Source organism: Dermacentor andersoni, chromosome 8 (assembly GCF_023375885.2).
Source record: "Dermacentor andersoni chromosome 8, qqDerAnde1_hic_scaffold, whole genome shotgun sequence".
Lineage (NCBI taxonomy): Eukaryota > Metazoa > Arthropoda > Arachnida > Ixodida > Ixodidae > Dermacentor > Dermacentor andersoni.
Genome location: NC_092821.1, coordinates 120257893 through 120284214, shown reverse-complemented (window position 1 = coordinate 120284214; position 26322 = coordinate 120257893). Strand labels below are relative to the sequence as shown.

At 44.8% G+C, this 26322-nt stretch overlaps 1 protein-coding gene across 1 annotated transcript; it reads right to left on the bottom strand.

Annotated features, from left to right (window-relative positions):
* Positions 1-263: 263 nt before the first annotated feature.
* Positions 264-25098, bottom strand: PolD2 (DNA polymerase delta subunit 2). Its single transcript, XM_050176713.2, has 10 exons — positions 24800-25098; positions 24323-24447; positions 22701-22824; positions 21266-21380; positions 17778-17970; positions 15828-15908; positions 14416-14573; positions 10557-10684; positions 9062-9163; positions 264-479 (listed from the first exon to the last, which is right to left on the bottom strand). The coding sequence occupies exons 1-10, from the start codon at positions 24984-24986 to the stop codon at positions 358-360; spliced, it is 1335 nt and encodes a 444-aa protein (XP_050032670.1). The 5' UTR covers positions 24987-25098; the 3' UTR covers positions 264-357.
* Between the last annotated feature and the right edge of the window lie 1224 nt (positions 25099-26322).

The window sequence follows — 26322 nt, the reverse complement described above, 5'->3', positions numbered from 1 at the left end:
ATTCGCCGGCCTCACACAAGACGAACTATAAAATATTGCTTTTGGCTTTACTAAGACGGACTGTGAAAGAGAAAACAGTATTACAAAAGTAGATGTGTGTGTGCAACAAATTAAACAGAAAATTAGTTTATGCTGCTTGCCAACGTAGAATATACGTACAGCTTCCAGACAGGTTAAGAAATGCCAGAAGTGTTTGCCAGCTGCATCGTTTTACATACACTAAACAAACAACCAGACACAAATAAGACAGCTCTCAGGAAAAATACTGAAGTGTAGATGGTTTATTTCTTTGTAAAGATATAACGTAAAGCACTGGAACTTATCACGTAAATAAAACCGTGGCACACATATTTCGCATTATGTGTTAACTTCAAAGCTCATTGGCTCACACTCCAGAGTTCTCATATTTAGCCAGACACAGGTGAACGTCTTGCAGAAAGATGGCACGGCTATCAGACGAACCGTCTGCCCCTGCTCACCTGAAAGAAAGCAGAAAAAAGAAAATAAATAAATGCAAGAAGAAGCAGATGGAATGACATAATTTCATACTTGCCAACCTCAATATTATATAAAAAAATACCAGTCCAAATAAAAAAAATCATTAAAACCTAGAGGAAAAATACTAAAAAAAAAATGCTGACTGCTTATTAACCACTTCGCAGACTTTGTTTCGAAAGAACAGTGTGAAAAGGCCCTTTGCTCTGTAGTCACAACTAGAGAATGCCCTGTGTCACACATTCATGAATTTTATTCTTGAAATATTCATCTAATGAAGACCAAAATTTGGGTCAAAATAATACACTGTTTTTTACGGAGCGAGTAGTGGTGCTACAGGTGAGCCTGAATATTTGAGCAGGTTTAAAAATAAGGGTCTCAAATATGTACTGCAGAATGGACGAAAATAAAAAGTTGCCCGACAGAGATATTGGTCACATTGTAACAATCGTAAAAATTGTGCTTTTAGAAAATTAATGAGTGCTCTAAAAGAAGGATCGTTTATTCTGTGCTGGCAGAAAACGTAAAATGCATGAAAACTGTCATCGCGAATTGACTTGCATGCGATGGTTGTGGACATAAACAATCATTGTGCTCATTGTATGCACCCCATCTTTACTTCTTCAATCTTCGCCCTTTCTATAACGTCTAGCCAGTGGAACGCGTATCACAACTTTGCGTTTTTCTTACGGAGAGCTATCAATGCTTTATTTAAACAATACAGGTAGTTAAAAATTACAACATTCACTAACAAATAACCTTCAAATACTGAGTTGTGCTCGAAATACTGCGCATTTCTTTAGTGACAGTCCCAGAGTGCTACACCAGGCTACACAGCAAATTTTGGTTATATGCTGGAAGTTCTTACGGGATTGTTCTCTGAGGGTTGTTCCACTGCAACAATTTGTCAAATTAGTTCATTGATAGCAGAGACAGAAATATTTGAAGTGCTGCGAACCCATGATTTCAGGAGATGAGCGCTATCGCCGACATGGACACTCTCTCCACTTGCCCCGTCTAGCCTCCGCAAGTGAAATTCCTTCCCTGCATTCTCCGATACCGGAGCTAGAGGATTGCATGACGAATATGTCACGGGCCCCACACTCTCTCTCTCTCTCTCTCTCTCTCTCTCTCTCTCTCGTTTTTGCTGAGTGGCACACTTCTGGTGAGAGACTCGCAAGCGAGCTGTTGCATTTGTCTCGTTTCGCGCAGTGGACGATTTTGCATGCTCTGCACGAGAACACCTGGGGTGCGATCTTGTACGCATTCCAAAATAGAACGGAGACGGTCCATTCCACCGAGCCGCACACGATTGGTCAATTTGAACCGTGATGAACGCCATGACATCAATTGTGACGTGATATCTGCTGTCAATCATTCCGTGTCGCCTGCTATCGGACGAACGCAACGGAACGGACCGCCTGTTTCGTGACATAAAGAACGGACCGCCTCTGTTCGATTTTGGAATGCATACAAGATCGCACCCCTGATCTATGCTGCAAACACCATGAATGAGGCAGGCGCGAGAGGATGAAAGAGCATGATCGCAGCACTGGAAAACGGTAGAAAATGAGATTCGTTCTCTGTGCGTACAACTCCACAACATGGGAACAAGCCGATGAAATGGAAGTTATATCTCTCTTGCTATGGTACTGTAAAACAAAAACATCCAGGCATTTGGTTTGTATGTTCTATTTCTCTGAACCTTAATTGAAGCAACAGATTAAACAAATAAGTGATGTTGCCTTGAATAATTCTTGAAGCCATGTGATACTATGAGCGAGGTCACAGCACTGCTATGTATGTAGGCGCATTTGCGCGACATACGTCGACTCTCCGGATGGGAGCGCGGCGACCGCGAGAAGGGAAAAATGGCGTTCGGTTTCAAATTTAAGCTCTTTCTGCAGCGCGTAGAGATGTAATACTTAGCTGACACGAACGTTAGTGCGCGTTGTATGCACTGCGCTTGTCAGCTCAAAATGGCCAGACCCTGGTGAGGGGCCCTTTAAGGAAAGTGGATTCGAGGACAAATTGATAACATTTGCTGACCGAGCTTCACGGCAGTGGTGGACACAGAACTTGCACGGTAATCGCCAATGCGATTATTAACAAGATTTCACTAATTAATGACGCAAGTGGGCATGCTGGAATCGTACATTTGAAGTCAGCCAGCAGTCAAAAGCATAGTAGTTTGCTAGAAACCATGCTCAAGTTTCAAGACGTACAGACTTCAAAATGTGCCATGAAATGGGCTGCTGTCCCGGTTAAAATTCTTCCACAAAGCGGAAACATATAAATTGAGAAAACAGTGCATTTCATAGCAGATTCTCAGTACTTTTGAAAACTGATGCAAGGGAGAGTGCTTATTGCAAAAGGTTATGCTTTGAGTACTGAATGATTTCACTGTGAAAAAAAGAAACCACGTGCATAAACATGCAGACCAAGTGTTTGTGTGCTAATTGTTTACGATGCAACCATGCCAACTTGCACAACTTACTGTTGTATGAATCACTTCAGTGCTGCAACTAGAACACACTCATAAATTCAGTGTTAAAAAGATACTTATTAGAGGTACCGGAAAAATAAAATTTTTGAATCGAATAAAGATATGTTACAAAAATGGCCTACATATATAGAATATTTTTTTTTTCTGTTCCAGAGAAGGTGAAATACTGAGTTTTCGTGGAGTTTGTTTTGTAAAGAAATGTCTCATTCACATCATTTCAACAACAAACATCTGCTTTCAGTTATCTGGCATGCCATTGCATTAAGCCCAGGCCACACGTATGTTTGTCAACGTGTGCCTTACATTTGCTGCGCCTTGCGAGGAATGGCTGTTTGCGTCATTGAAGGACACGCAACAGTGTGTGCCCACTTCAAGTCACGGCCAACTGATGGATGCTTTGACAGACATCGCGCCTCATACTTTGTTACTGACAGTGCTTCAAAATTCTAAAATTTTGATAGACGCTATTGTTTTGTTTTCAAGGCCGTTAGATCGGCGCAAGAAATAGAGAAAAAAGCACATTGTCGCACGACAGAAATGTGCCTCTCCGAGCGCTGACTAGACCATGACGTAGCTGCGTACCGTAATATCTCGACAGATGCCCCACCCCCGAAAGATAACCCAACCCGCTTTATGGCATGATTTTATAGTTTCTCAAGAGCACAGATAAATAACCCGCCCCTCACAACAGCATCATCCCTTTCGGTGATAACGTCTGCGGAAATGAGGTTAGCTAGCATTGGATGGCACCTGATGTGCTCCTGGAGTGGGTGCGACGAATTTGAGGCCCGAACGGAGATGATCAGCAGCTCGTGCCGGTCCTTGACCAGGCCCCAATCCACAAGACCGACACTGCCCGCAAGGCCTTACGTCAAAGGACACCGACGTTGTGTTCGTTCCGGGTGGCTGCACACGAATATTGCAGCCAGCTGATGTGAGTTGGATGAAACCATTCAAGGACAGCCTTTGGGAGACCTGGGCAAGCTTCGTTCGAGTTGGGGCAGTGATGTTTAAGGGTAATCTCAAGAAGCCATCGCGACAAGATGTTGCCAACTTTGTTTCCAAGGCTTGGGTGGCAGCGAGAGAGGTAGTTGTCGCCCGCTCCTTGAAGCTGCTCCTTGATATCAACCATCCTCAATGGATCAGAAGACGGAAAGCTTCATGAGCGGCTTGCTTCAGCGGTCCCCCCTTCTGCTGCCCTGCTAACCACGTCGAGCACTGTGTGTGAGGAGGTTGGCGACCTTCTGTTGGAAAGTGAAAGCGACTGTTCATTTGATGGTTTTGACAATGAATGAATTCAGTGCTAACACATGCGTGTTCATCTTTTCGCTGCTACAAATTTTTCAACTTTTTTTTTTTTACTGCAAAAGGAAAGTTAGCCCACGTCATATTTTCATTAGATTTTCTTTTGATTTTAAGTGGGCTATTTCTCGGGATTTTACTGTAGACAGGCGCATGGAAACACAAGGCAGCCAGAGCCCAGCACCTGTCTGAAACAGATATTCACGCTCATACTGCGCTTGGATGCGTACAACCGGTTGCACACCTGCACAGATGGTACGCGACCGGTCGTACGCGTCCAAGCGCAGTACGAGCGCGGCACACGTACGCGTGACTTGGCTTTTACAGCAACAGAACAAAGAACCTGCAGCTCGCCAGATGCACGTAAAGTGTTGTACGTTTGTCGAAGGAGACTAGTGTAATACTGCAGCACTGCACGCTGTTTCAAGGGGATGCAAACTTGGTGGGACTGGAAAATCGCTTTGCCTAAACCGAGACAACAGAGCTGTAGGCTGCCGAAAAGTTAGGCACTCTCATACAATAAGTAAATATATTATTCAGCAAGCATGCTAGGACTTAATAAATAGACTACCCTCTCCCATTTCTGTAACACCATGGCAGAGATGAACTTCCTGCCCTGACACTATGTCTTGGAATGAGGAGGCCAGAAAGCAAGTGCACGCTGAATCCGCGAACTGGTTGGGAAATTTAAACCCCCTGATTACGGTAAGAATGGCCTTTTTTGGCAATGGGGAAGCGTAATTTATTAATAGAGCTAAAATTATTTTTTTTCTGCTTAGTGTGCTTTTAAGAAAGCTCTTTAACTCACTATATAGAGCTTCGCATGTGACACTTACATAGTGTGTCACACTTAGCCCATCTTTCTTTTTTCCTTTACTCACTTCTCGAAAGAGGCCTCAAGCCATTGTTTAAATATATTTAGGGTCTTTGGTTTTTAGGTACAGTTTTCGAAATTCAGGGAGGGTGGGGGTAATAGCTGGGTGTTACATTCAAAGAGGGGAAACTGGGGAGAAATTGGGGATTTCATTGTCTGGCACAGGAAAATGAGGGAGGAATCGTTCATTCTCTGGCAGCCAAAAAGGTCAGGGATTTTCCCATAACATCTACAAATGATTACCATGAGCAATGGCCTCCTTTAGGACACTAATGTTCCTTAAACAAGCGAAATCACTCTCAGGAACCTGCAATGGCAAGTGCAATTGCAAGACTTGCAATTGCATGACTTGAATTGCATGACTTGCAATTGCATTGGCAATGCAATTGCAAGTCATGCGACAAGCTAACCTCTACAAATCCTCATTGTGAGGTATCATTAATACATTTAAAAGAAACCATATTAACAAGAACAACAAATAAAGTAGTGCTTGGCGATCTCTTCCTTACTTAGTTTTTTTCCACTTTTCTAACAAAGAAAAAGAATATGAAAGTAGTGCACACAGGCATGCATCACAGGAGGTGTGATGCTTTTCCTCATACTATTACAGGGCCTTATTGACGTACATCGTTGTATGCATTAGAAGCATTTTTGTGTCCATCCTAGACCTGTTGGGCTTTTCATGCTGGCCTGTTGTGATGCTGTTTTGCTGGTCCCCAATATACGCTCTTGCAACAAAATTAATGGAATCACCCTTCTTTGAACATAACGTAGTTGGGTAAGCACCTTCTCAATGCCGCAGTTACTGTTTGCAATGCACAGCAATGTAATCGTTGCATTATTTAGCTTCCTAGGACATCACCACGCTTTACATGTGTGTGACGTGTGGGAAGGACGATGCAATGCGCCATGGTCATACTGAGTTAACCATGGCACTACAGAAGCATCAGGCTTTTGTTCACTCAACTTCAGTAAGCGGTGAATATATTATATTACAGCGAAGCTGTATATGGCTACCCAATTCATCCATCTATCGCCTGCGCGCCGAAAACTTTTCTGGCGCAACCCCAGGCACACGTGAAAAAAACAAAGAAGACAGAGAGGCGTGTGATTGGCTGGGCCAGTAGTTGCTCACTGCCGCAGCCAAGCGTGCGTGCAGCAGTTTCACTCCGGCTCCGAAATGGGAAGGCCACGCGATATACGCACTCCTGGGGAGCAGGCAGCTTTCCATTAGCAACGCTGTGAGCAGAACTGGCAACGAGCTTGTCTACACCATGGCAATGCTGCAGCCTGAGTACAAGAACAGGCTAATGCAGCCGAGCACAAGCAGCAACTGCGTACCGAGGATCCGACAGCCTACCAAGCCGCTGTTTAATGAACCGTCAGGATTAACCCAGTGATTAACACCATGGCTGCACGTTTCAGCTTAGTTGGTACAGAGCAACGTTACTAGACTAGCTTCAGTTGTAAAACTCCCCGCCCGCGCGCTTACAGCCGCTGTCGCCACTTCTGTGACAGCCGCCAGAGGGCAACGCTGTTCCATCGGGCTCCACTGCAGACGCCTCGTCACAGCCTTGAGCTCGTGCGGACGGGCAGTTTGCGCATGTTTCGCGCTCGCTGGCGTTCTCCCTTGTCCGAATTAGTGATACCACGAGAAAGCGGTATCTACCTACAGCAATAAGATTTATCGCGCCAGTTCGTTAATACTGGAAGAAGGGTAAACTGCACGAAAGGAAGAAACGCATACAGCGAAGCGCAGAAGCTGTGTTTCTAAATGCCGTGTGTTTCTTCCTGTCGTCTTAACGTTTCGCGCAGTTTAGGCTCACGAGCCTGAATATCTGGCCTAAGTGCGTGATTGTAGGATGATCTTCATCCCCACCGAAGCTTCTCACCACGCCAAAGAAGCGCTACAAAAAGAAAGATGAGGTCGGTCTTTGTACACACAAGCCACAAAAAAAAAAAAAAAAAAAGAAATAAAGGAAGAAGTCGGATTTTTCATTCCGAGAAGATGCTTAATCAGCGAAACTGAAACGTGCGGCCCCTGTGTTTATCACTGGGTTGAGGGTTCATTAAGGTATTTCTCAGTTATGAGGTTACACACACAATCGGCTACGAGAGAGAACGACGTCACATACGGTATGCCCGCAGTCCGCAGTTGTCGCTTGCGTTCGATGTCTCGAGTTTGCTCGGTGGCGTGGTTACCAGCCTTCGCCTGCGATTTGCCGCTTGTAATTCTTCGAAATTAAATTTCTTCAAAATTAAATCTTTCCGTTACGTATGACCATGAGTGGCTCATACCCCCGTAAACGCGGCCTCCCCATTACGACGACAGAAGTGAAGTGAAATTCTACACTGTAAAGATGAACGGCCACGCAGCCAGCTGTGGAAGACGACGACGAACGCGGGAGCAGTGGCACGAGCGCGTGCCGTTGATTTCGCAGAGAGTTCCCGGTCGGCACGAGGAATCGCTCTGTTTCACGCTGAGCGAAGCGTCGCTTTGCTGGGAGCAGAGAAAAAGTGGTGCACCGAACTGTTGACATCGTTCCGATAGCGGCCTATGCAGCCAGGTACGCAGCACGGCGGCATCGTCTGCTGATATTCTTAAGAAACTCGGCGAAGGCTACAGTTCCAAGGATGACATGCTTGCGAAATTCGCTCTCAATAACGAACCACAGAATACATCAACGCTGCACCGCGTGCTTAGTCCGGCCTGCCCGCGTAGCCGGCTAGTGAGGAAGTGAAGCCGGGCGCGACTGCAGCGCCACGAAGGCGCGGGCGGGTGGCGGTTCCGCGCAACGGCGCCGAGTTTTAAAACTGAAGCTAGTCTAGTAACGTTGGTACAGAGTGCTTCGGCAGTGATATTTACGGTGGAGCTGTTAGAACCTCGCTGGGTTTCTCTTGACATCCGCAGCTTCGCCGAGCTGGGGGAGAGAGAGCTGAGAGAGAGTGAAAGCAGAGTATAAGAATAGCATCGCGCAGCATAGCAAATGCAGCATGGGTGGGTGGATCCTAGCGGGGGAGAAAGAGCGGTGCATACGCGAGTGAGGAACGTGGCCTGGATGCATGCCCCCTCCTGTGGCGCACGGGGCAGGGGGGTCCATGAATACTTTGTTTAGCGCAAAACAACAGACACGAGAAAGACGACAGGACAAGGCGCTACTCTCAACTCCTGTCGTCTTTCTTGTCCTGTCGTCTTTCTTGTGTCTGTTGTTTTGCGCTAAACAAAGTATTCATGGATTCGCACCAACTAGCCCGCCAAAGCATTGAGCAGGGGGGTCAGGCAAGAGAGGAGGGGCATTCTTCTCCGGCAGCTGCCAGGGTGCCTGGATGTCCTCCTCGCCCACCGCTCCGTACAGAGTGGAGACAACCGCGGCATCTACTGCGACGTTGACCATGCGAATCGCGGATGCCATAGTAGACGCCTTTGGCAGATGCCGTAGCGATGCGTTGCCAGCGCTCGTGTGTTTTGTGTGCGGTTTGGCACTACTTTACTGACCTTCCCCCAGCTCTGTTGGTCTCTGGTGTTTGCGATAGCAGAGCTATGCACAATGCTTTTATTTGTGCCTGTTATTCCTTGAGTGTTAAGCGAAAACAAGGCATATGCCATATGTAAATATTATTACAATATACTTTAACCTCCTGCTCATGAAAGGAGGGCCACATTTATCAGTTTTCTTAACACCCATATTTATTACTGTTATTTAGAAAAGGGGCACACTTCGAGGGGAAATTGGATTCAACGCGATCTACATAAATCAGGCATTATCGAGTTTTACCTAAAAGCAAACGACCCTAAACATGTTGTTTTCTCTCTAGCCAGTCATGAAACGGGTCATCGTAACTGTGGTGAACTCTGACTTAGTATGCAACAAAGAGTCTCTTACTTTTGTACAGCTTCGTCGCAAACTTCTTTTGGTTGCCCACGAAATAAACATGCGGGCACGAATCCAGAATGAACGGGTCTTGATCCGTAAATGGGTAGCACGCTGCGTAAATAAAGAAGTGCGAAGATAAAAATACAAGCATGTGCAATTCTAAAGGCAAACAGTTTGAAATCAGTTAATACTTTCTAGAGTCTGTATTTTCTGTAATGCGAGCACTATGCATAACATTAACATAGAAAGCCAAGCCTAAAAACTTTACACAGTGTCCAAGACATTGCAGACATAGCAATTTTTTTCTGTTTGTGTTGGAAGTCAGATAAACTGCAAGAATTTATCCATGCTTAGGGAGCCTGAAACCTGCAATAAATTGGGTACTTTGTGCTGCTAACTTCTTAGGCACAAAAACAATTTATTTAGTAAGTTTTGAATACATGAACATGGTGCCTGTTCTTTAACGGAGATGCCCAAGCGTATTGATAAGTGCAGATTGCGTGCAATTTTTTTTTTGTTTTGTAATGCCATCTCCTTAGCAATGCGCCCCAAAAAATGTCTGCATTCATGAGTTAATCTTGCATTCTCAAAAGGGAACATGTCACTTTGATTATTTATCACTAACAGATGTTAGAAACGCTGACAGTTCTCAATACTAGACGTAATTGCCCTGCAACTCCAACAAAACTGAGAAACAATCTTACTTGGCCTTCACGACATTGAACTTGGCAAGGTTTGTTGCCTTTGAAAGATTAAAAAAATCCACTGACAGTATGGAGTAGACTTTTTATTTAGTCTGTTAGTATTGAAGGTAACAAAATTTTAAGAAATCTGAAGCATCAAGCTTACAACTCTGTAATATTGAAATTAAAACAAATGATTTCACAATTATTTAAAGTACATCTACCTAGAAATCTGAAGCGGACAGAATCGATGTATCATACATTGCTCTCTGTAATATATAAAACTGTGAGTGCAAATTCTGCAACGACCCTCGTAAACACTGTAACAATTTCATGTACAAACGATAGATTGAACTTGTCCGCTTCAGATGCTCGAGCGGAAAGAGTTTACAGGAATGCGATATCCGTTTCTGGTACAGAATTGCAGATCTGTATGCTCGCTGCTTAGTTCATTTCTAAAATTACGGATTTTCGTAAATTTTTTGTTAAGCCTATAGTGGCCCTAATAAAAAATTCTGGATCCCATAGTCAGTAGAATTCTGCTTACAGTCTTAAATGCAACAAATTTTATCAAAACTGGTCTAGAGGTCTAATAAGATGATTCCTACATTTCACATGCATTTGAGTAGGCAAATTGCAGTTGGCCTTGAGGTAAAACTACCCATTAAGTAAGGCCTACTCACTTGCACTCCTCAATCACTAGATGAAAAATATGAGAAAACTGTTCAAGAAGTGTGGATGAGGCAAGTACTCCCTCAAGTGCAAAAAGAGAGCTAAGAAAAAAGAAAAAGACCAGGAAGAACACTTGACAAATTTCATACACAGCGTGTCTGGACATGTCGGCGCCAGATGGCGCCATTGCATTGTCTTCTCCATGATCTCCAAGGGACAGGTGAGCTTGCTATAGCGTTGGATGTCTGTCACATTCTGTCCCGACGTTCCCAGGATTCTGTAAGGAACACAGATTCCATCTTCTCCGACCTTAAAAAGATACTAAAGAGAAGCACGAAGTAGGTTTAGAGCGACAGAGTATTCTTTCAAAACATTACGTTTGTTAATTTTGCTGTATTATGTTGGTTACAAGATCAGAAAATGAAGGTCAAAGTCTCACTTCTTAAAATTTTGTGCCGAATCACCAACGCCGATGTGTCGGCGAGGTGTTGGGGATTTCAAAGTATCATATTGTATTTGGGTCCCCTGTGTCTCCGTAAATATTCATGAAACTTGCTAGGGTGAAAATATCTGGCACTTTTGGAGTACAATGTAGCGCACCTTTATCGACAAAAAATTAGCCGTGCTGGAGCAGATGCTGTCAAAGTATGCAATGAACTGGTGCGGTAACATTAAGGCCGTGTTGTCAGCCATCCGTTTTTTTTCCTTAGAATTCTGTCTTACCAAGCCTCTTATGGTAAGATTGGCTTTTCTGGAATTGTGAAAGGATAATGTACTAATACAGCTCAACGTAATTTTCTATTTAGTGTCCTTTAAAAGGCGCACTGGCACATGTTTTCAAAGATATAGGAACTTCACCATATGCTTCTCCGACATGAAAAGATTACACTTGATACATACGAAGTGCTGAAAACATACAAAATACAATAGCCACCCGTTAATTTGACACCGCTTAATTTGATTTTTCGGTTAATTCGATCCCATCCGAGAGTCCTGGCTGGCACCCATGGATTTCAATAGGCCAGAACTTGTGTTATATTTTGATCCTAAATTGGTGCTCGCCAGATGATTTGACTGAACTTGACCAGTCAGCATGCATGCGCCTGACCTTATGATGGACCCAACAGCGACCCCTTTAGTAGGCAGCATGTCTTGCCGGAACTTAGGGGACAGTGAATGCATCGTCAAAATCTGTCGTTGAAAACGCCTACTTTCGGCCTGCCCTTGAAAGACATTTAATGCCAAAATTTTCAACGGTAGCTCCCAATCTCCAATCACGGTATTAACCCGATGCTAACATGCTTTTTTTTTCCCATGAAAATTGAGCTGACAATTTCCTGCGCAGTGCAATCAGATATGAAACCAAACCTGCCTTCACGACGTTTTATGCTTTACCGCATCACGTGGCTGTATCGCGGCGAAGCTAACTTAGAAAACAAACCGCTACCGTAAGAGACATACCATAGCCCCCCTCCCATTTCTTTTGTAAAAAAAATGGGTGTGCGTTACATTTCTACTAGTTTAGGTGATTTAATGTCATTTTCGTACGGTATTTTTCTGTTTTCGGAACATATCAAGAGGGCGCAGATCTGTTCCTGGGGCGTGGTTAAAATTGGGCAAATACTACCAAATCAATTAGCGGTGCGTTCCTGTTTCTTTTTTAGCATCTCGTTCAATTAGACCTGCCAGATAATTAGATCGGTATGGACAGTCCTGTCAGGGTCGACTTAATAGAAGCCAACTGTATCTTATTCTGGCACTTAAAGACCGGATTTAATGTCACTGACATTATCATGACGTCATAACACACGGCGAAACTTGCTAACATTGCGTTGCAGTAAGGCTAGAGATGATAACATTCATCACAAAAAATAAAAATAAAACAAGAGTGCTGTTAACATTTCTTGTGAGTGCACTCACGTGTGGTAGCCCCAGCGATCACAAAGACGGGACCTCAGTCACTATCATAACCTTATGACACATTCACCACGTAGGCACCAAAAGCAAAACTGGATCATAAAGAGAAGTAATGTGGCTAATTATTTATGGTGCTCTGATACTTGCCACTATACTTCCACAGATTTAAAAGGTTCAGATTACTACTTCACAGGAAAATAACTGAGAAGTAAAAAACGTTATGCCATTACTCTTTTAGTACTCGAACTTTAAAAAATATTGGCATCTCCTTGTACACTACATGCGTTGCTCGGCAAAAAGACGCTGGGCTGATGCAGCCAATGCTCAGCGCTGCTATTGATTGCAAATGAAATTTTTTTTCCTTAAAACACATTTCTTCGAAGCATATTCTGCAAAACGAAATCTTAAAATGTTAGATTAAGAAAAACTTGGCATGCTTTTCCTCCACTTACAAAGGCGACATGGTTACCCCAAATCATCATTATCCTACTCGTGTCCACTGCTAATTTCAACTTGACCGATATTTCGACATATCAGAGTTTAGGTTGATGAGGGGGGTGAAAGAATTTTTCACATTGCAGGACGTTCACCGTGATCTAAAGGTAACTACCCTGCAAACAATCCAACACGAATGCTGTCTATGACTGGACTTACCCTTTTCTCTTCATCCATTATGTTACTGGCTAGCTCGTAGTATTGATTCATTTAAAGAAGCACTGTCATAACATTTCCACCTTGAAAATTCTTTTTGTGTTAAACAGATGTGCAAGCCTCGTAAAGCTTACAAAAAATACTGGGAAGCCATCACGTGGCTGTAATTAATTAATTATAGCAGTTCTTACAAATCGAATGGAATTCCGGAGTTTTAGGTGCCAAAACCACAATTTGATTATAAGGCACGCCGTAGTGGGGGACTCCGGATTAACTTGAACACCAGGGGATCTTTAACGTGCCCCCTATGCACGGGACACGGGCGTTTTCGTATTTTGCCCCCATCGATATGTGGCCACCAAGGCTGTAATTCGATCCTGCGACCTCGTGCTTAGCAGCGTAACATCATAGCCGCTAAGCCACCGCAGCGGGTTTCTTCTTACAAATCAGCCTCGGTTTCTGCACCCAAGTGGTGAATGCATCATGACGGCACAATACCGCTGGTGCGTCACAACACGTTGACTTGCTTCGTTTGTGTGATCGCTGTGGCTGCCGCACGCGAGTGCATCCAGGAGGAACTGCGTGCAGCACTCTTGTGTATCGTTCTAGCGAGCAACGTCTTCGCACCAAGCCTCACTGCTATGATATGTCAGCGAACTTAGCTCGGTGCCACAACGTCAAGATACCATTGATGATGCCAGGTCTCGCGGTTCGAGACCGAATTTAGTATCAAATTAATACGTCTTATAACTGTTTTCCTATCCTTCATTCCAGTTAAGTGTCATCCTATGTATGAAAAACGGTTGGTAGGGTCTTAAAGCAAATAGCTTTCTTTGGCTCTTGTCCATTTTCGTGGTGATCAGTGGTCAGGGGTGGTCGGACTTTCACCATCAATGAAAAGGGCGCATGCCTTTGCGTAACCGCATTGCGGGGCCCATTCGTCGCCAAACACCAACTATTACACATCTTCGAGACACACACGTATTTGCATGAGAGCTTTGGGTCATCTGAAGGTTTAGATGCTAAGATGGAACATGCAGTAAAGACCACTCTCCTCCTCTCCCATCGCCCTCTCCCCACATAGCAGATGCAGGAGAGGACGATGGCAGTCGCCTTCCATGCCTATGCTCACGCTGCTAGAGATAACAAGCACACGATGACTCGGCTTATATGTACAGCCACCTTGTACTATGGCTACAGATGCTCCGGTTGTTGGCTCTGTTCTCTACAGAATTACGCCATGAAAGGACAGACTGCAACAAATACATGTCTTGTAGCGAATCACTGCTTTAATGAAGCAAAACAGCTCTACAGAACTGCTCGCCGATTTGTTTATCGTCGACTGTTTCTGCAAACCTTTTGATAACTTTGAAAATATGTGCCAATACTCTTTCAATCTGTTTGCAACATGTGACCAGTGTGGGCAGTGGACTCACTCACCTCAGGCCGTCCAACTCGAATTGGTAAGGATTGGTGACGCATCGCAGCGAGGCTCGCTGCGAAGCACCGGGAAAGAGGCAGGGGTGCATGGGCTGCTGGGGAAGGAGGCTGGCAGCAGGATCCGACAGGCCGGGCATGACATCCACTTCCACGGAACGCTACGAGGCGGCAGGACGTCAGAACAGTGCACAGCATGCTTGTGGCAAGATCCTTGGGACTAAACTTCTGATTCACATGACCAAACACGTGCGACGCTGAGCTAATTGTTTCAACGTGGACTGACAAAAACAACAAGAGGTGCCAGAAATGAAGATAGACACAAGGAATGAACACACAGCACAAAGTACTGACTAACAAGTGAATGATTCGTTGCGACGAGAGCAAATAAATAAGAATATAACAATGAAGAATGTGAAAGCAACAGCAAAGTGTTGTGAGAACATGTAGCATGATAAAACTAAGCAGGAGAAATGCTTAACAATGGGACAAAAAAAAAGAATACATGCAACCTTCTGCACGCCGATTTTACCATGCAATGTCAAGGTATGTGATCTCTTTTCCAGCTGGTGCTAAGAATACAGTGCTTACACAAGCATCACCCCTTTAGTTAATCACATGCGCTCAGGCAGTCGGTGCAAGACGATAGGACGATATCGCCAGGACACATGCTCGTGACAGCTAAAATGCACAGAGGAGCCTCCGTGCAATACTTTATGTTTGAAATAAGTGTGGATGCGTCAGAAAATTAAGCAAATATAGACGTTTTTGATATGGAAAAAAAGAAGAAAAATATGCTGCCATTACCACTTGCCAGAAGTGCCACATGATTCGGGTCCAGCAGCTCTACTCTGTGTGACTTGCAAGACTATGCACTAACCGCGGGGCTCAGAAAAATTTCGGAAGTAACGTGCTACATCACATCCGCTAACCACCAGGTGCTTGAGTTGCATGCTTAGCTGCTGCTATTTAAAGGCAGCTTATAAGAAGATCAGCTTCGCTAGTACAACTCATCTATCACCAATTTAGACAAAGTGAAAATTCATTAACGTTGCGCCTTAACAGTTCGCTATGCCTTCATTTCGAATTCCCGATTCCTGCACACGATGACCCACCGGTGGGTCATTCATCATATTGCTCTGGCACGTTGTGACCTACCGGTGGATCACCAGGGAGCCATGCCCCTTGAAAACTTCCTCAAGTTGCAGAGAGATAGCGCCACGACGCATCAAATCAGAATCAACAAGAATTTTCTCCTCTCTTTTGATCTCTAGCAAGGTCATCGCTTGCACACTACAAAAAATCCTGCACAGCCACACAGGGGGAATAACTGTGGAGGCCCAGCTGTGACCCATGGCTGCAAGGAACGTGTTAAGAGAAGGAGAAGCAACATCAGTGTATAGCAAAGTCCTTACTGAAAGCTGCTCCAAGAGGGTGTCCAGAAGCCGTGCCACGCTGGCATCCGCAGACGACTCCTTGCGAACGGAAAACTTGGCCTGGACAGGAGAAGAGAATAGCAAGCGATGGGGTTTAGGTGACCGCGGGTGCAGCATACAAGTATGGTAAACTGAGCCAGGCAATGCCAATTGCATGCTCAAACCCAATGCAAAGCAAACCCTCGCCAAGAAAAGACACTAGGAAGTGACAACCCTGGGGCACTGACCATCAGATGCTGACACATGCATAAGTAAACGACCCGTTTCCCTGCTCAATATCAAAACTGAGCTCTTGAAATTAGAGTGAGGATGTTTTTTTTATGTGCCTCGAGGAAGAGATACGAGTGCATTTTTGGGTATGTTGCGCCAATGCTATAATGAAACGGCGAAAAAAAAATTCATTTTAGGAGGCTTAACATTATGAAACTGCCCAATTGATTATGGGGGGTACTGTAGCAGACGCCTCTGAATTAGTTTAGATCGTTTTGGGTTCTTAGTGCACTCATAAATCTGAGTACACCAGTGCTACTGCATTCTGCCCCTAACGAAATGTGGCCACCATAGTCCGGAATCAAACCCAGGACTTTGCACTCAGCAGCAGAATGCGGTGCTAAGCAAAATTTTTTTTTTTTGCCACATTTTTCTTTTTTTGTGTTCGGATTGTTTTTGTGCAGACAAAGTTCTAAAGCAGGGGTGAAGATGTGTCTTCAAGTATTTTCTAACAAGATTGCATGAAAGCTGAAATGTCTTCTGACCCCTTTGACCACCTCTGACAAAACGTGCCCGCAGTGTTCAGTCCCATTAGAACAAGCAAACCTGCAGCACCTTATGTGGGAGTGCATGGGCCTTAGTGATATTTGCCACCGGGTAAACTGAAAACCTCCATATGAAGCAACAACCGCATTCCTTCTGTGATCTACTCCACGAGACCACCGCCAATGTGAAAGAAAACACTGGACAACTTCTTGTACTTTATCAGAGAAGTGCAGCTCTAGGATATCATTTAGCCCCAACGACACCGCCAAAGGGCAAAATGCAAATTATTGCGGTCTCTTGTATGGTTCTTTGGTTCAATAAAATAATTTACAATCAATCAAACTTTCACCCAGTCACAATGGTCGGTGTTATTTCTTTGTTTACTTTAATGTTGTCGCACAGCGTAGGAACAGGGCTACAAGAAAGATAATTAAGTGAGTAAAAACAAGCACTTCTCTGGGTGAATTTGTGACCACAAGGGAAGAGACTAACTCGGCGGTGGTGATCGGGACAAGTACAGTAGCTGTTGACGAATCAGAGCTGAAGCTGTTCTTACTCAGGCTGCTATTTATACATGACACGGAAACTTCCTGATGAACCACCTAAGCCCTTCCCCGATGAATGTTTCACAAGGAGCTGGAAGCCTCGAGCTGAAGACCCACCAAGATAGCGCGATAACAGCACAGCTTCCAGAACACACTGGTTGCATTGACATGCAGAGGTATTGCATGCAGAGGTATTGACATGCAGGTATTGCAAGGACCCAAACTTTGAAACATAAAGTTATCAGACATTGCGACAGCAGTGATAACAAAGCAAAGGTAAAGCTAACACATCAGGCTGCAATATGATCAAGAGACAATGTACAATAAGGAGGCAACCCACAATCTTACCATTAGCGACTGACGAATGGAACATGCTACCAGATCATGCTGCTAACAAACGTAACACCCTGAAGTTCAAGTAACTACGGAAAGTTCATTTCAAAAATTAATATTTGATGTTATATCCCCCATGTTATTCTGCGTCTTATGAGATGTCTAATTGTTTCACATGTTCATGGAACGATGTTTTGATGCACCTCTCGTTTACACCCATGCCCCTTATGTAACACCTCGAAAGGAACCTTTAAGGGCTCAGTAAATGATGATGCATGAAGCAGCGCCTCCATACCCGAGCCATGTCCTTGCTCGAGCCCTTCTGCCGTAGGCTATTGCCAGCCAAGATGACGCGGACGACACGTGATGCCTTCTCCTGGTCAGCATCACAGCCGAGGAAGCCCGACACGTAATCTATGAGCAGCTGAAAGGGCAGCAGGCTGTCTGCTTTCTCGGTCAGGCCCACTCCCGAGATCAAGAGCACGAACCTACGAGGAACGTGATTGAATGACGGATGCATTCAGCTGGTGTACTAAACTATGTCAAATCAAATTAACATCTAATTATCTTCAGAAGTGCTTTGACGGGGGCTAGTATGTAAGACATAGATGTGTGATGTAGAGCCAAGCTGCTAAGGTGGCATGCAGGGGGGGGGGGGGGACACACACGTAAACACGAAACGGACACGGACTACGACTAGTCCCATGGCAACGTATGGACTACGAGAGACGCCATAATGGAAGCCTCCAGATTATCTTGGACCACGTGAGGTTTTTTACTGCGCACTTAAATCTAATGACAGGAGCATTCTTGCCCGTTTTGCTTCCGTCAGAATGTGGCGCCAGCCGGCATTTGAACCTGTGACTTTGTGCTTAGAAGCCACAGGAAAACATTGCAAGTGATGTAATGAAAAGTAATACTGTATAACGCAACCACAAGTATAATGTGAGGGGGTGGGGCACTTTCGGTATCACAGAAAAATTTAAGGACACCCACAATAAAGTTAAAGGGCGAGTGCTTATGTCTCTGTCACTGTCGGCGAGAACGGCAGCATCCTTCGTGGCACGAACAACAAGACAATCGAACACGCAAAGCATTTCACAGATTTCACGATTCACTGCGCGACTTCGAAGACCGCTTGCTTGATGTGCCTGCACAACAGCACGGATCGTCTCACTCAAGGTTGCGATTGTTATGTTGTAACCACACTGATGTGGCATTAACAGCAGTCTAAATCAGGAGAAGAAAGACGCCGTAAAATGCACAGTGGTAATTTTCAGCTCAACGATCAATACTCTTTTCAGTGCAACAGTGACCTTCTTTGGCATTGCAGAAGGCTGTTTTACTCATACTGCTCAAATTAATGTTCTCGTTTGTGTCTCTTAAAGAGGAAGAAGTGTAAGTGGGCAAGCCACTTATAATGTGTGGAGCAGATCACAGAAGACCAATACAAGTACTACTAACAGGAAAGGTTCCAAGGATATCTGGATACACGGGGTGGAGTTGGCCAATTCAGAGAAGAGGCACTAATTGGAGTTTGCTGGAAGAGGCCTTCGTCCTGCAGTGGACTTCAATATAGGCTGATTAAGAGACACGATGATGGCAGTTTAGATTAAAGAGCAAACTGGATGTAGCTGATATTCTACTTGATGTTAGGAGGTAGAAATGAAACTGGGCAGGCCGTTTAATGCATAGGGCAGATAACTGGCGGTCCATCACAGTTACAGAATGGGTGAGATGAGAAGAGAAGCTCTGTCGAGGGCAGCAGGGAATTGGGTGATCTGACTGAATTGGAACATTTTCAAGCGTAAGTGGGGTCACTTGGTGCAAGAGAAAGTAAGTGCAGTTTGCTGGAAGAGGCCTTTGTTCTGCAGTGGGCGTAAGACAGCTGGATTATGACTGATGATGATGACTGATGGGTTATAACAACCCATGAATCACTGTAAGCTATCATCATCACTGTCATCGGACATCATCACTGTAAGCTATGAATGACGTCCTCTAGTGCACGGTTTTGGATTCACACTCACTACCCATAGTTTTTCAATATGCACCTAAATGTAAGTGCACGAGCATTCTCAAATACCAACACCTACTGGACTTTCAACAGCGAAAAAGGGGTCGTGCGCTTAAAAATCTAGTGCTATACATACGTGACTGGTGATTAACACATTTTTCCTAATGCCACAAACTGTGTGCTGGGAAAAGGATAGTTTCTTGGTGTCTAATAACCACTCTTTGTTTTACATTAATTAAAAGACTTCACTGGAACACTCAGTATAACCACACAAACACTACGAAAGGTGGTTGAGCTAATCTTAAACGTTGATGAAACGCAGTCATCAGCCAGTTATTTTTCTCAATACTACACTACTTTGTGCTAAGTAACAAGTGCAGTGGTTTTGGTGCCGTGCACCTGAATTCCGACTCGAGGTGCAGGTGCAAATGGATGCTCCAGTACAGGAGTCTGAGGAACTCTGACTAAAAATCTGTGATAAAACACAGATTTGGAGGAAAAAGAATACAGACTTGAATGCAAGCAACTCGCCTTTTCCATGGAAAGAACTTACAACAACCTACTGAGAAATTTTGCAAATTACTTAGAGGAAAGAACCAGCCCAAGTCAGCTTATAATGAGGAGGGCTTTTCACTTCACTGTTCTTTCCAAAGCAGTCTTGCATGTGGGCCCGCATTCACAAAAAAATTCTGACGCCAGAACTTCTCGAAAGTTCAGGTGTCAGCCAATATTGATATTGTACTACCTTTGTCAAAAGTATATGGGCTACCCTGTGCTTTTTTTATGCGTCGTTCAGCTGTGTGCTTGGATTCCCGTGGCACTCCTGACACTCCAGACCTCTGGATGATGGCACACCACGGGAACTCCTTTAAACAGACTGTAGTCAGCATGGCAGCCGCAGGCCACATAGCTTGTAAACTTATGACAAAGACTGTGCATGTTTATTAGCGACGGCCGCCGGACAATGGCAAAGAGTTGCCACAAATTAATTTTTGAAATACGGGCCCTGCTTTTTAGAACAGAAGAGGGCGAGAAATGTTGACAGCACTGCACATAGAACACAATTTGCCAAAGTCAATTGACTCGAGTGTTGTTAATGAGACTTGACAAAAACTGCGGTGCACCAGTCACAGACATAAAAAATGTGAAAGACACCGCGGTGTGCACTGTGGTGTTTTTCTTCTGTGTTTCTCTGACGCACTGACACATTAACAATTTGCTGGCTGGAATGAAGCAATACATGGCCTCGGCAATGAAAAGTGTCAATAATACCCCAGTCAAAAAGGGCACTTTCAATCACAACTGAACCCAATCAGGATCGAATTTCTCATTCACAATAGGTTCTCTTCCAAAGCCAAGCAGACAACTGCCACTGAGAAATCAGATCCCGATAGGATGTGCCCCATGTGACTGGGGTATAAGAATATGACTACGCTGGCTGCTACTTATGTAGTGTAGAAGCCTGTGGACATTATGTGCGATGATGCCCAATCTGCCAATGGTGACAGAAAACAGTGAATATTTTCTTTGTATTGAGGTGATTTGTTGGCAAAGCAAAATAGTTAAAAAACATGAACAAAAGCAGCATCAAATAAATGCATGTAGCCACGTGTGACGCAGGCACAGCAGCAATGAGTTAGTGCATTTGTTGTTAATTCTTGGGGAGTTATGCATTTGCTTTCTTCCAGAGCAGCACCCACGTAGTATGCAGTATAGTGTAACACACACGCCTCCTTGGAGAAAGCAAGGTGCTTCGAAAGACTTACATGTCAGCCTCGAGGAGCGGCCTCTTGATTTGCTCCGGCGGGTCGGCGTAGCAGAAGTCCTCCACGGCGAAGCGACCATCCGTTCTCACTCGACCCAGCAGCGCTACGGGAACACCTGCAGAAGGGTGCACCAGAGAGGAGCTCAGCTCTAAGCCTATCGTGTTGAAGAACTTACCACGCGTCGGTAAACAGTGCAACAGCGTCAAATCAAAGTTATAGGTTGAGAGGAGCATAAAAGAGCAAAATATTTTAAGCTTCATCAGTAATTCACCATCGTCAGCCTGTTTATGTCCACTGCAGGATGAAGGCCTCTACCAGCAACCTTTAACTGACCCGGTCTTGCGACATCTTACCCCGTCCTGTGCCAACAAATTTCCAAATTTTATCGTACCACCTAGTCCTCTGCCCGTCCTCAACTTCGTGTCTCTTCTCTTGGCACCCGTCCTTCAAATGTACTAGACCACCGGTGATCTGTCCTATGCATTATGTGACCTGCTCAGCTGACTTTCGTCCTCTTAATGTAAACCAGAATACCGGCTACCCCCGTTTGCTCTCTAATCCCCATTAGTAATTAATGTACTAGTAAATACACACATCAGTAATTACATTAGCATTAGCAATTATCATTCTGCAATACCGAAAAAAGCTACAAAGAGGCTTGGTGAGCAAGAAAAGGTCCAAGAACGAAGAATGGGTGGTGACAGTGCCTCGAAGTTCCCACACCATCTCACTGTTGCGTCGTGCATTTTGACGCCGTCTGCTCGGGCCCAGGTAACTTCTTTATTGGTTAAAGATGGGCTACGTTGCATTCTAAAAAATATGCCAGAGAGTGAACTTAGGAAGTTTTAGAAACATTTGCTTAGTCACAACAGCCCAAATACAAAGAAAAAAGAAAGATAAAAAAAAGTAACTTGAAATCCGTGACATCACACTGACGTTCCAACTTATGCACAAAAATGTTTAAAAAATTTGAACATTGGCCTTCATTTTCTCTTGGGTAATCATTCTATTGCCATGAAATTAGCGAAAATATGGTTTTTAAAGAATGTTTATTTAATGTGTCTCCTTGGAGTCCATTTGACATTCCCAGGCAACAAATGGGCTGTCACAGACACTGGAAGTAAGGACGGAGGAGGGGCTTCAAATTTATTTAGGCCATTTGGTGTTCTCCAACATGTATCCAAAGCAAAGTGCTCACATGGTCTTGCACTCTGGTGCCTTAGGAACGAGGTGGCTGCAGTTCGGAAGTGATAAGGACCTTCCTCTTTCACAGGTGGTCTCGCTGCCAATGCGATATACCTTACAGGGTCTGATGAGAACCGGCATGTTTGGCATGTTCTGGGTCAGTTTTCCGGAAGTCCGTCGCCAAATCCAAGCAAATGCATCCACGAGCATGTCACCAGAGAGCGGCGATTAATAAGAAAACTGTTCCAACCTGTTACGTGAGTGTGAACGTCGATGTCCCCGGAGAGAGCTAGCCGCTGCTTGTCGTCTTCGAGGACGAGCGAGTCTGCGTTGTCCGTGAAGTGGCTGCGTTGAGGCTGCGGCGCGATGTGGTGCTACAGAAGGCAATTAAATAGCCTAGATTAGCATAAACGCAGCTGACATAATAAATTAAATGAAAAAAATTCAAAGGGCATTAGGAGTGGAGTCATCAGAAAGGCATCAGGTGAGAATGCACGCATTCCTTCTGAACTTCGAAAAAGTAATAAAAAGAAAGATGTACGTGGGAACCATCTTACACTGGGATACCAGGAAAAAAGGGCGGGGGCAGGGGGGGGGACTGCCAGCAGCTGTCTTTTAAAAGAGACAATCAGACTTCCACCAGACCTGCCAATCTTAGTAGTTGAAAAACAATGCAGTCAAAGCCAGAAAATACTAGCATTTTGTGAAAAAATACTAAAACTTGTTTTATTACAAGATGCGGACTGTTTATTTAAGAAATTTGGAAAGTGCATTCTGTAGAGGGGCTGTTAACAGGCATTCTGCTCTGTAGTTACCACAAGAATTATCAATTATCTGCGCCACAGACAGACAAAAATATTTGTGATGTTTATTCATGAAGGAAGCATTACGTAACTGCAGCCGATATTTTGGTTCCCATGAAGAATTGGGCTGAGAAATCAGTCGGGGACACTGCTTTCCTCTTTTTTTTAATAACAAGTTTAACCTTACACTTGACGCAACTGAAGAATCGTAAATTTATTATTGTCAATATGATATACGTAAACGAATTGTAAATATGGTAAATATTGGTAGGTATGCCTCCAACATATTTCCTGTGGAGAATCTTAACACTCCAATGCCACACTGACAGTGTCAAAGGAGCACCAATGACAGCGCTACGATTGGGGCCAAAAGAAGTTTTATTTGGTTACCAGTAACTGCACGTAAATTAAAATGCACGTAAACTGTGGTGCAAACTTCAACCAGTTTTTGATGCAACGTTAAATGGCTGCACCAACGCTACACAAAGAATGTGTCAGAAATGCATTCCTCGTAGTTGCCACTCCAATGTTAACACCATTTATGCTCCTAATGAACATTATCTTGTACACTTTTTTTCTCCTATCTTCAGTATGGTACTCTCTTAAAGGGAACACCTAATTAATATTCGGCCAGCCACCAATTACAGCTGGCATACACGACACAGCCCAGTAGACAATCTTTTACATGTGGATGTTTGCCTCATACATTACATCAATCACTTTTTCACGACGCAGTAAAATAAACGTGGTTACAATGCACTTATTACCAGCTAGATGTTTCCTTTCATAGCGGACCATACTGCACAACATGCTTACATTTGTGCGTTCTCAATCATGCACAACCATAAAGCAAGTCTTATATTGCTGTAACAATTGCAACGCCCTGCAGAGAAGAAAAGCAAGTGAAACTTGCATGAATTCCGGTTTCAGCCAAGGGGGAAATGAAGCAGTTTTCCATTGTCTTATCTATACAGCACCTTCTAGCATTTCCTGGAGGGCAGAGAATGCGCAGTCTCGACATGAGGTGGGATCACGGGCGGAATATGGCAATGCGGACAATCGCGCTCACCTCCTCGCTGATTTCCTTCAAGATGCTCGGCTGGAGTTCCATGATCTTGAACAGTGTACCTACGACGACTGATCTCTTGTCCTCGACGAGGTCGCACAGTGTTGCGAGCGGAACGTCCAGCTTGCCTGCGTGCATAACAAAACCACGTTTTGAGCCGCTGGCTAAGCAGCAACACATGTACGCTGTGCACGGGTGACAACGCCGTTGTGTTTACGACGAACTGAATCCGCGTTAAATGTAGTGGTTACGATCTCCGTAATGGAATTCATGATGTCTGTTTTTTGGTGCGAAAATGCACCGTTAAGCAACAGGAACGCTACCTTTATTTTCATTGGCGTGCGGCAATGTTATTCTAATTTATAGCCTTTATTGCGTGAGCCGCACATCTCTAGCATCAGCCACCACTATTCAGGTACTCCACAGTCTAGACCAACATCATCAGAAGAAGCAAGGGAGGCCAATAAACATGCCGCGTACCCCATTTTTCCTTGGCTCGGTCTTCTAGAAAGGAACGCACGGCTTGGTAACGGGCGCAGTAGAAGGCGGCATACTGCCGGTTGAACGTGCGATCGGGCAGCGTAAATCGGTCGCTGAGGTCACAAAAAGCGCACTCTGGCCTTGTGTACTTGACCTCGGTCAGTTTGCCGTCAACAGCCATGGGCATTTTAGACTAAAACAGATGTCGTTACAGTCCAATAGCGATATAATTCGGCAATCAGACCCGTCTGCAGCTAATAGCGCGTAGAACCATTTACGCGCGCCATGCTCTCCTGGATTGGCTTGACTTGGATCACTTCACAACGCCAACGGGCTAATGCTATGTGTATGTTAAAGTGCAACGAAATGTAACAAAAATAAATTCTAAATAAATCACAAAGAAATAAAGTTTTACACTATATTCAAATCCTATAGAACACGTCGTCTTTCTGCTTCTCTCTCTCTCTCTCTCTCTCTCTCACTGGATATCCCGTTGCATGCAAATCGCGCTGCATTCAAATCCCTGATCTCCAGGTCATGAAGTGGACGAAAGTGGGTTAACCGAGAGGCCCGATTTTTTTATTGATCACATTGTTACGTGTGGAAAGACGGACGAAAGAGGCTATTTGCAGGCTATTTACACTGGAGCTAGACCGCCAGGCCGACACTCGCTCGCGCCAAGGGCACAGCACAGAACACCTATAGGCACAGACCCACTTCGTCGTCGTTCTCGCGGCGGCTCGTCCCTTGAGCATCGCTCGATGATATCGTAATACTACCCCGCGGCGGCAAAAACGCCGTCACAGTGCTGTTAAATAACCAAGGCGCGTGGAGAGTTGTAGGGTTTGAGTCGGGCGACGTGGACAATGTCACTGGTTGTCACAGCGGAGGACGTAGTGGGCGTGGCTAGAACGATTTCATAGGTGACATCGGTCACTTGGCGGAGCACGCGATATGGGCCTGTGTAACAGGGACGCAGTTTTTCACAAAGGCCAACTTTACGCGATGCTGACCAAAGCAACACGAGGGTGCCGGGCACAAAATGGACATCACGGTGACGGAGGTCGTAGCGTTGCTTCTGATTGTCTTGAGAGACTTGTAGACGAGCGCGCGCAAGTTGGCGAGCATGGTCCGCATGGGAGATAGCATCACGGGCATAAGCGCTAGTTGAAGCTGTGGTAGACGGAAGCACAATGTCCAGTGGTAGCGTCGGTTTACGGCCATACAAAAGGTAAAACGGCGAAAAGCCAGCAGTTTCGAGACGGGGAGAGTTGTACGCAAAGGTAATGTAAGGTAGAGCCAGGTCCCAGTCACGGTGGTCGTATGAAACGTATTTGGATAGCATGTCTGTAAGGGTGCGGTTCAAACGCTCAGTGAGGCCGTTCGTTTGAGGGTGGTAGGAGGTGATAAACTTATGCTGTATTGAGCAGGCACGCATGATGTCGTCAATGACCTTGGCCAAGAACGTACGACCACGGTCTGCTAGCAATTGACGCGGAGCACCATGAATCAAAATGATATCA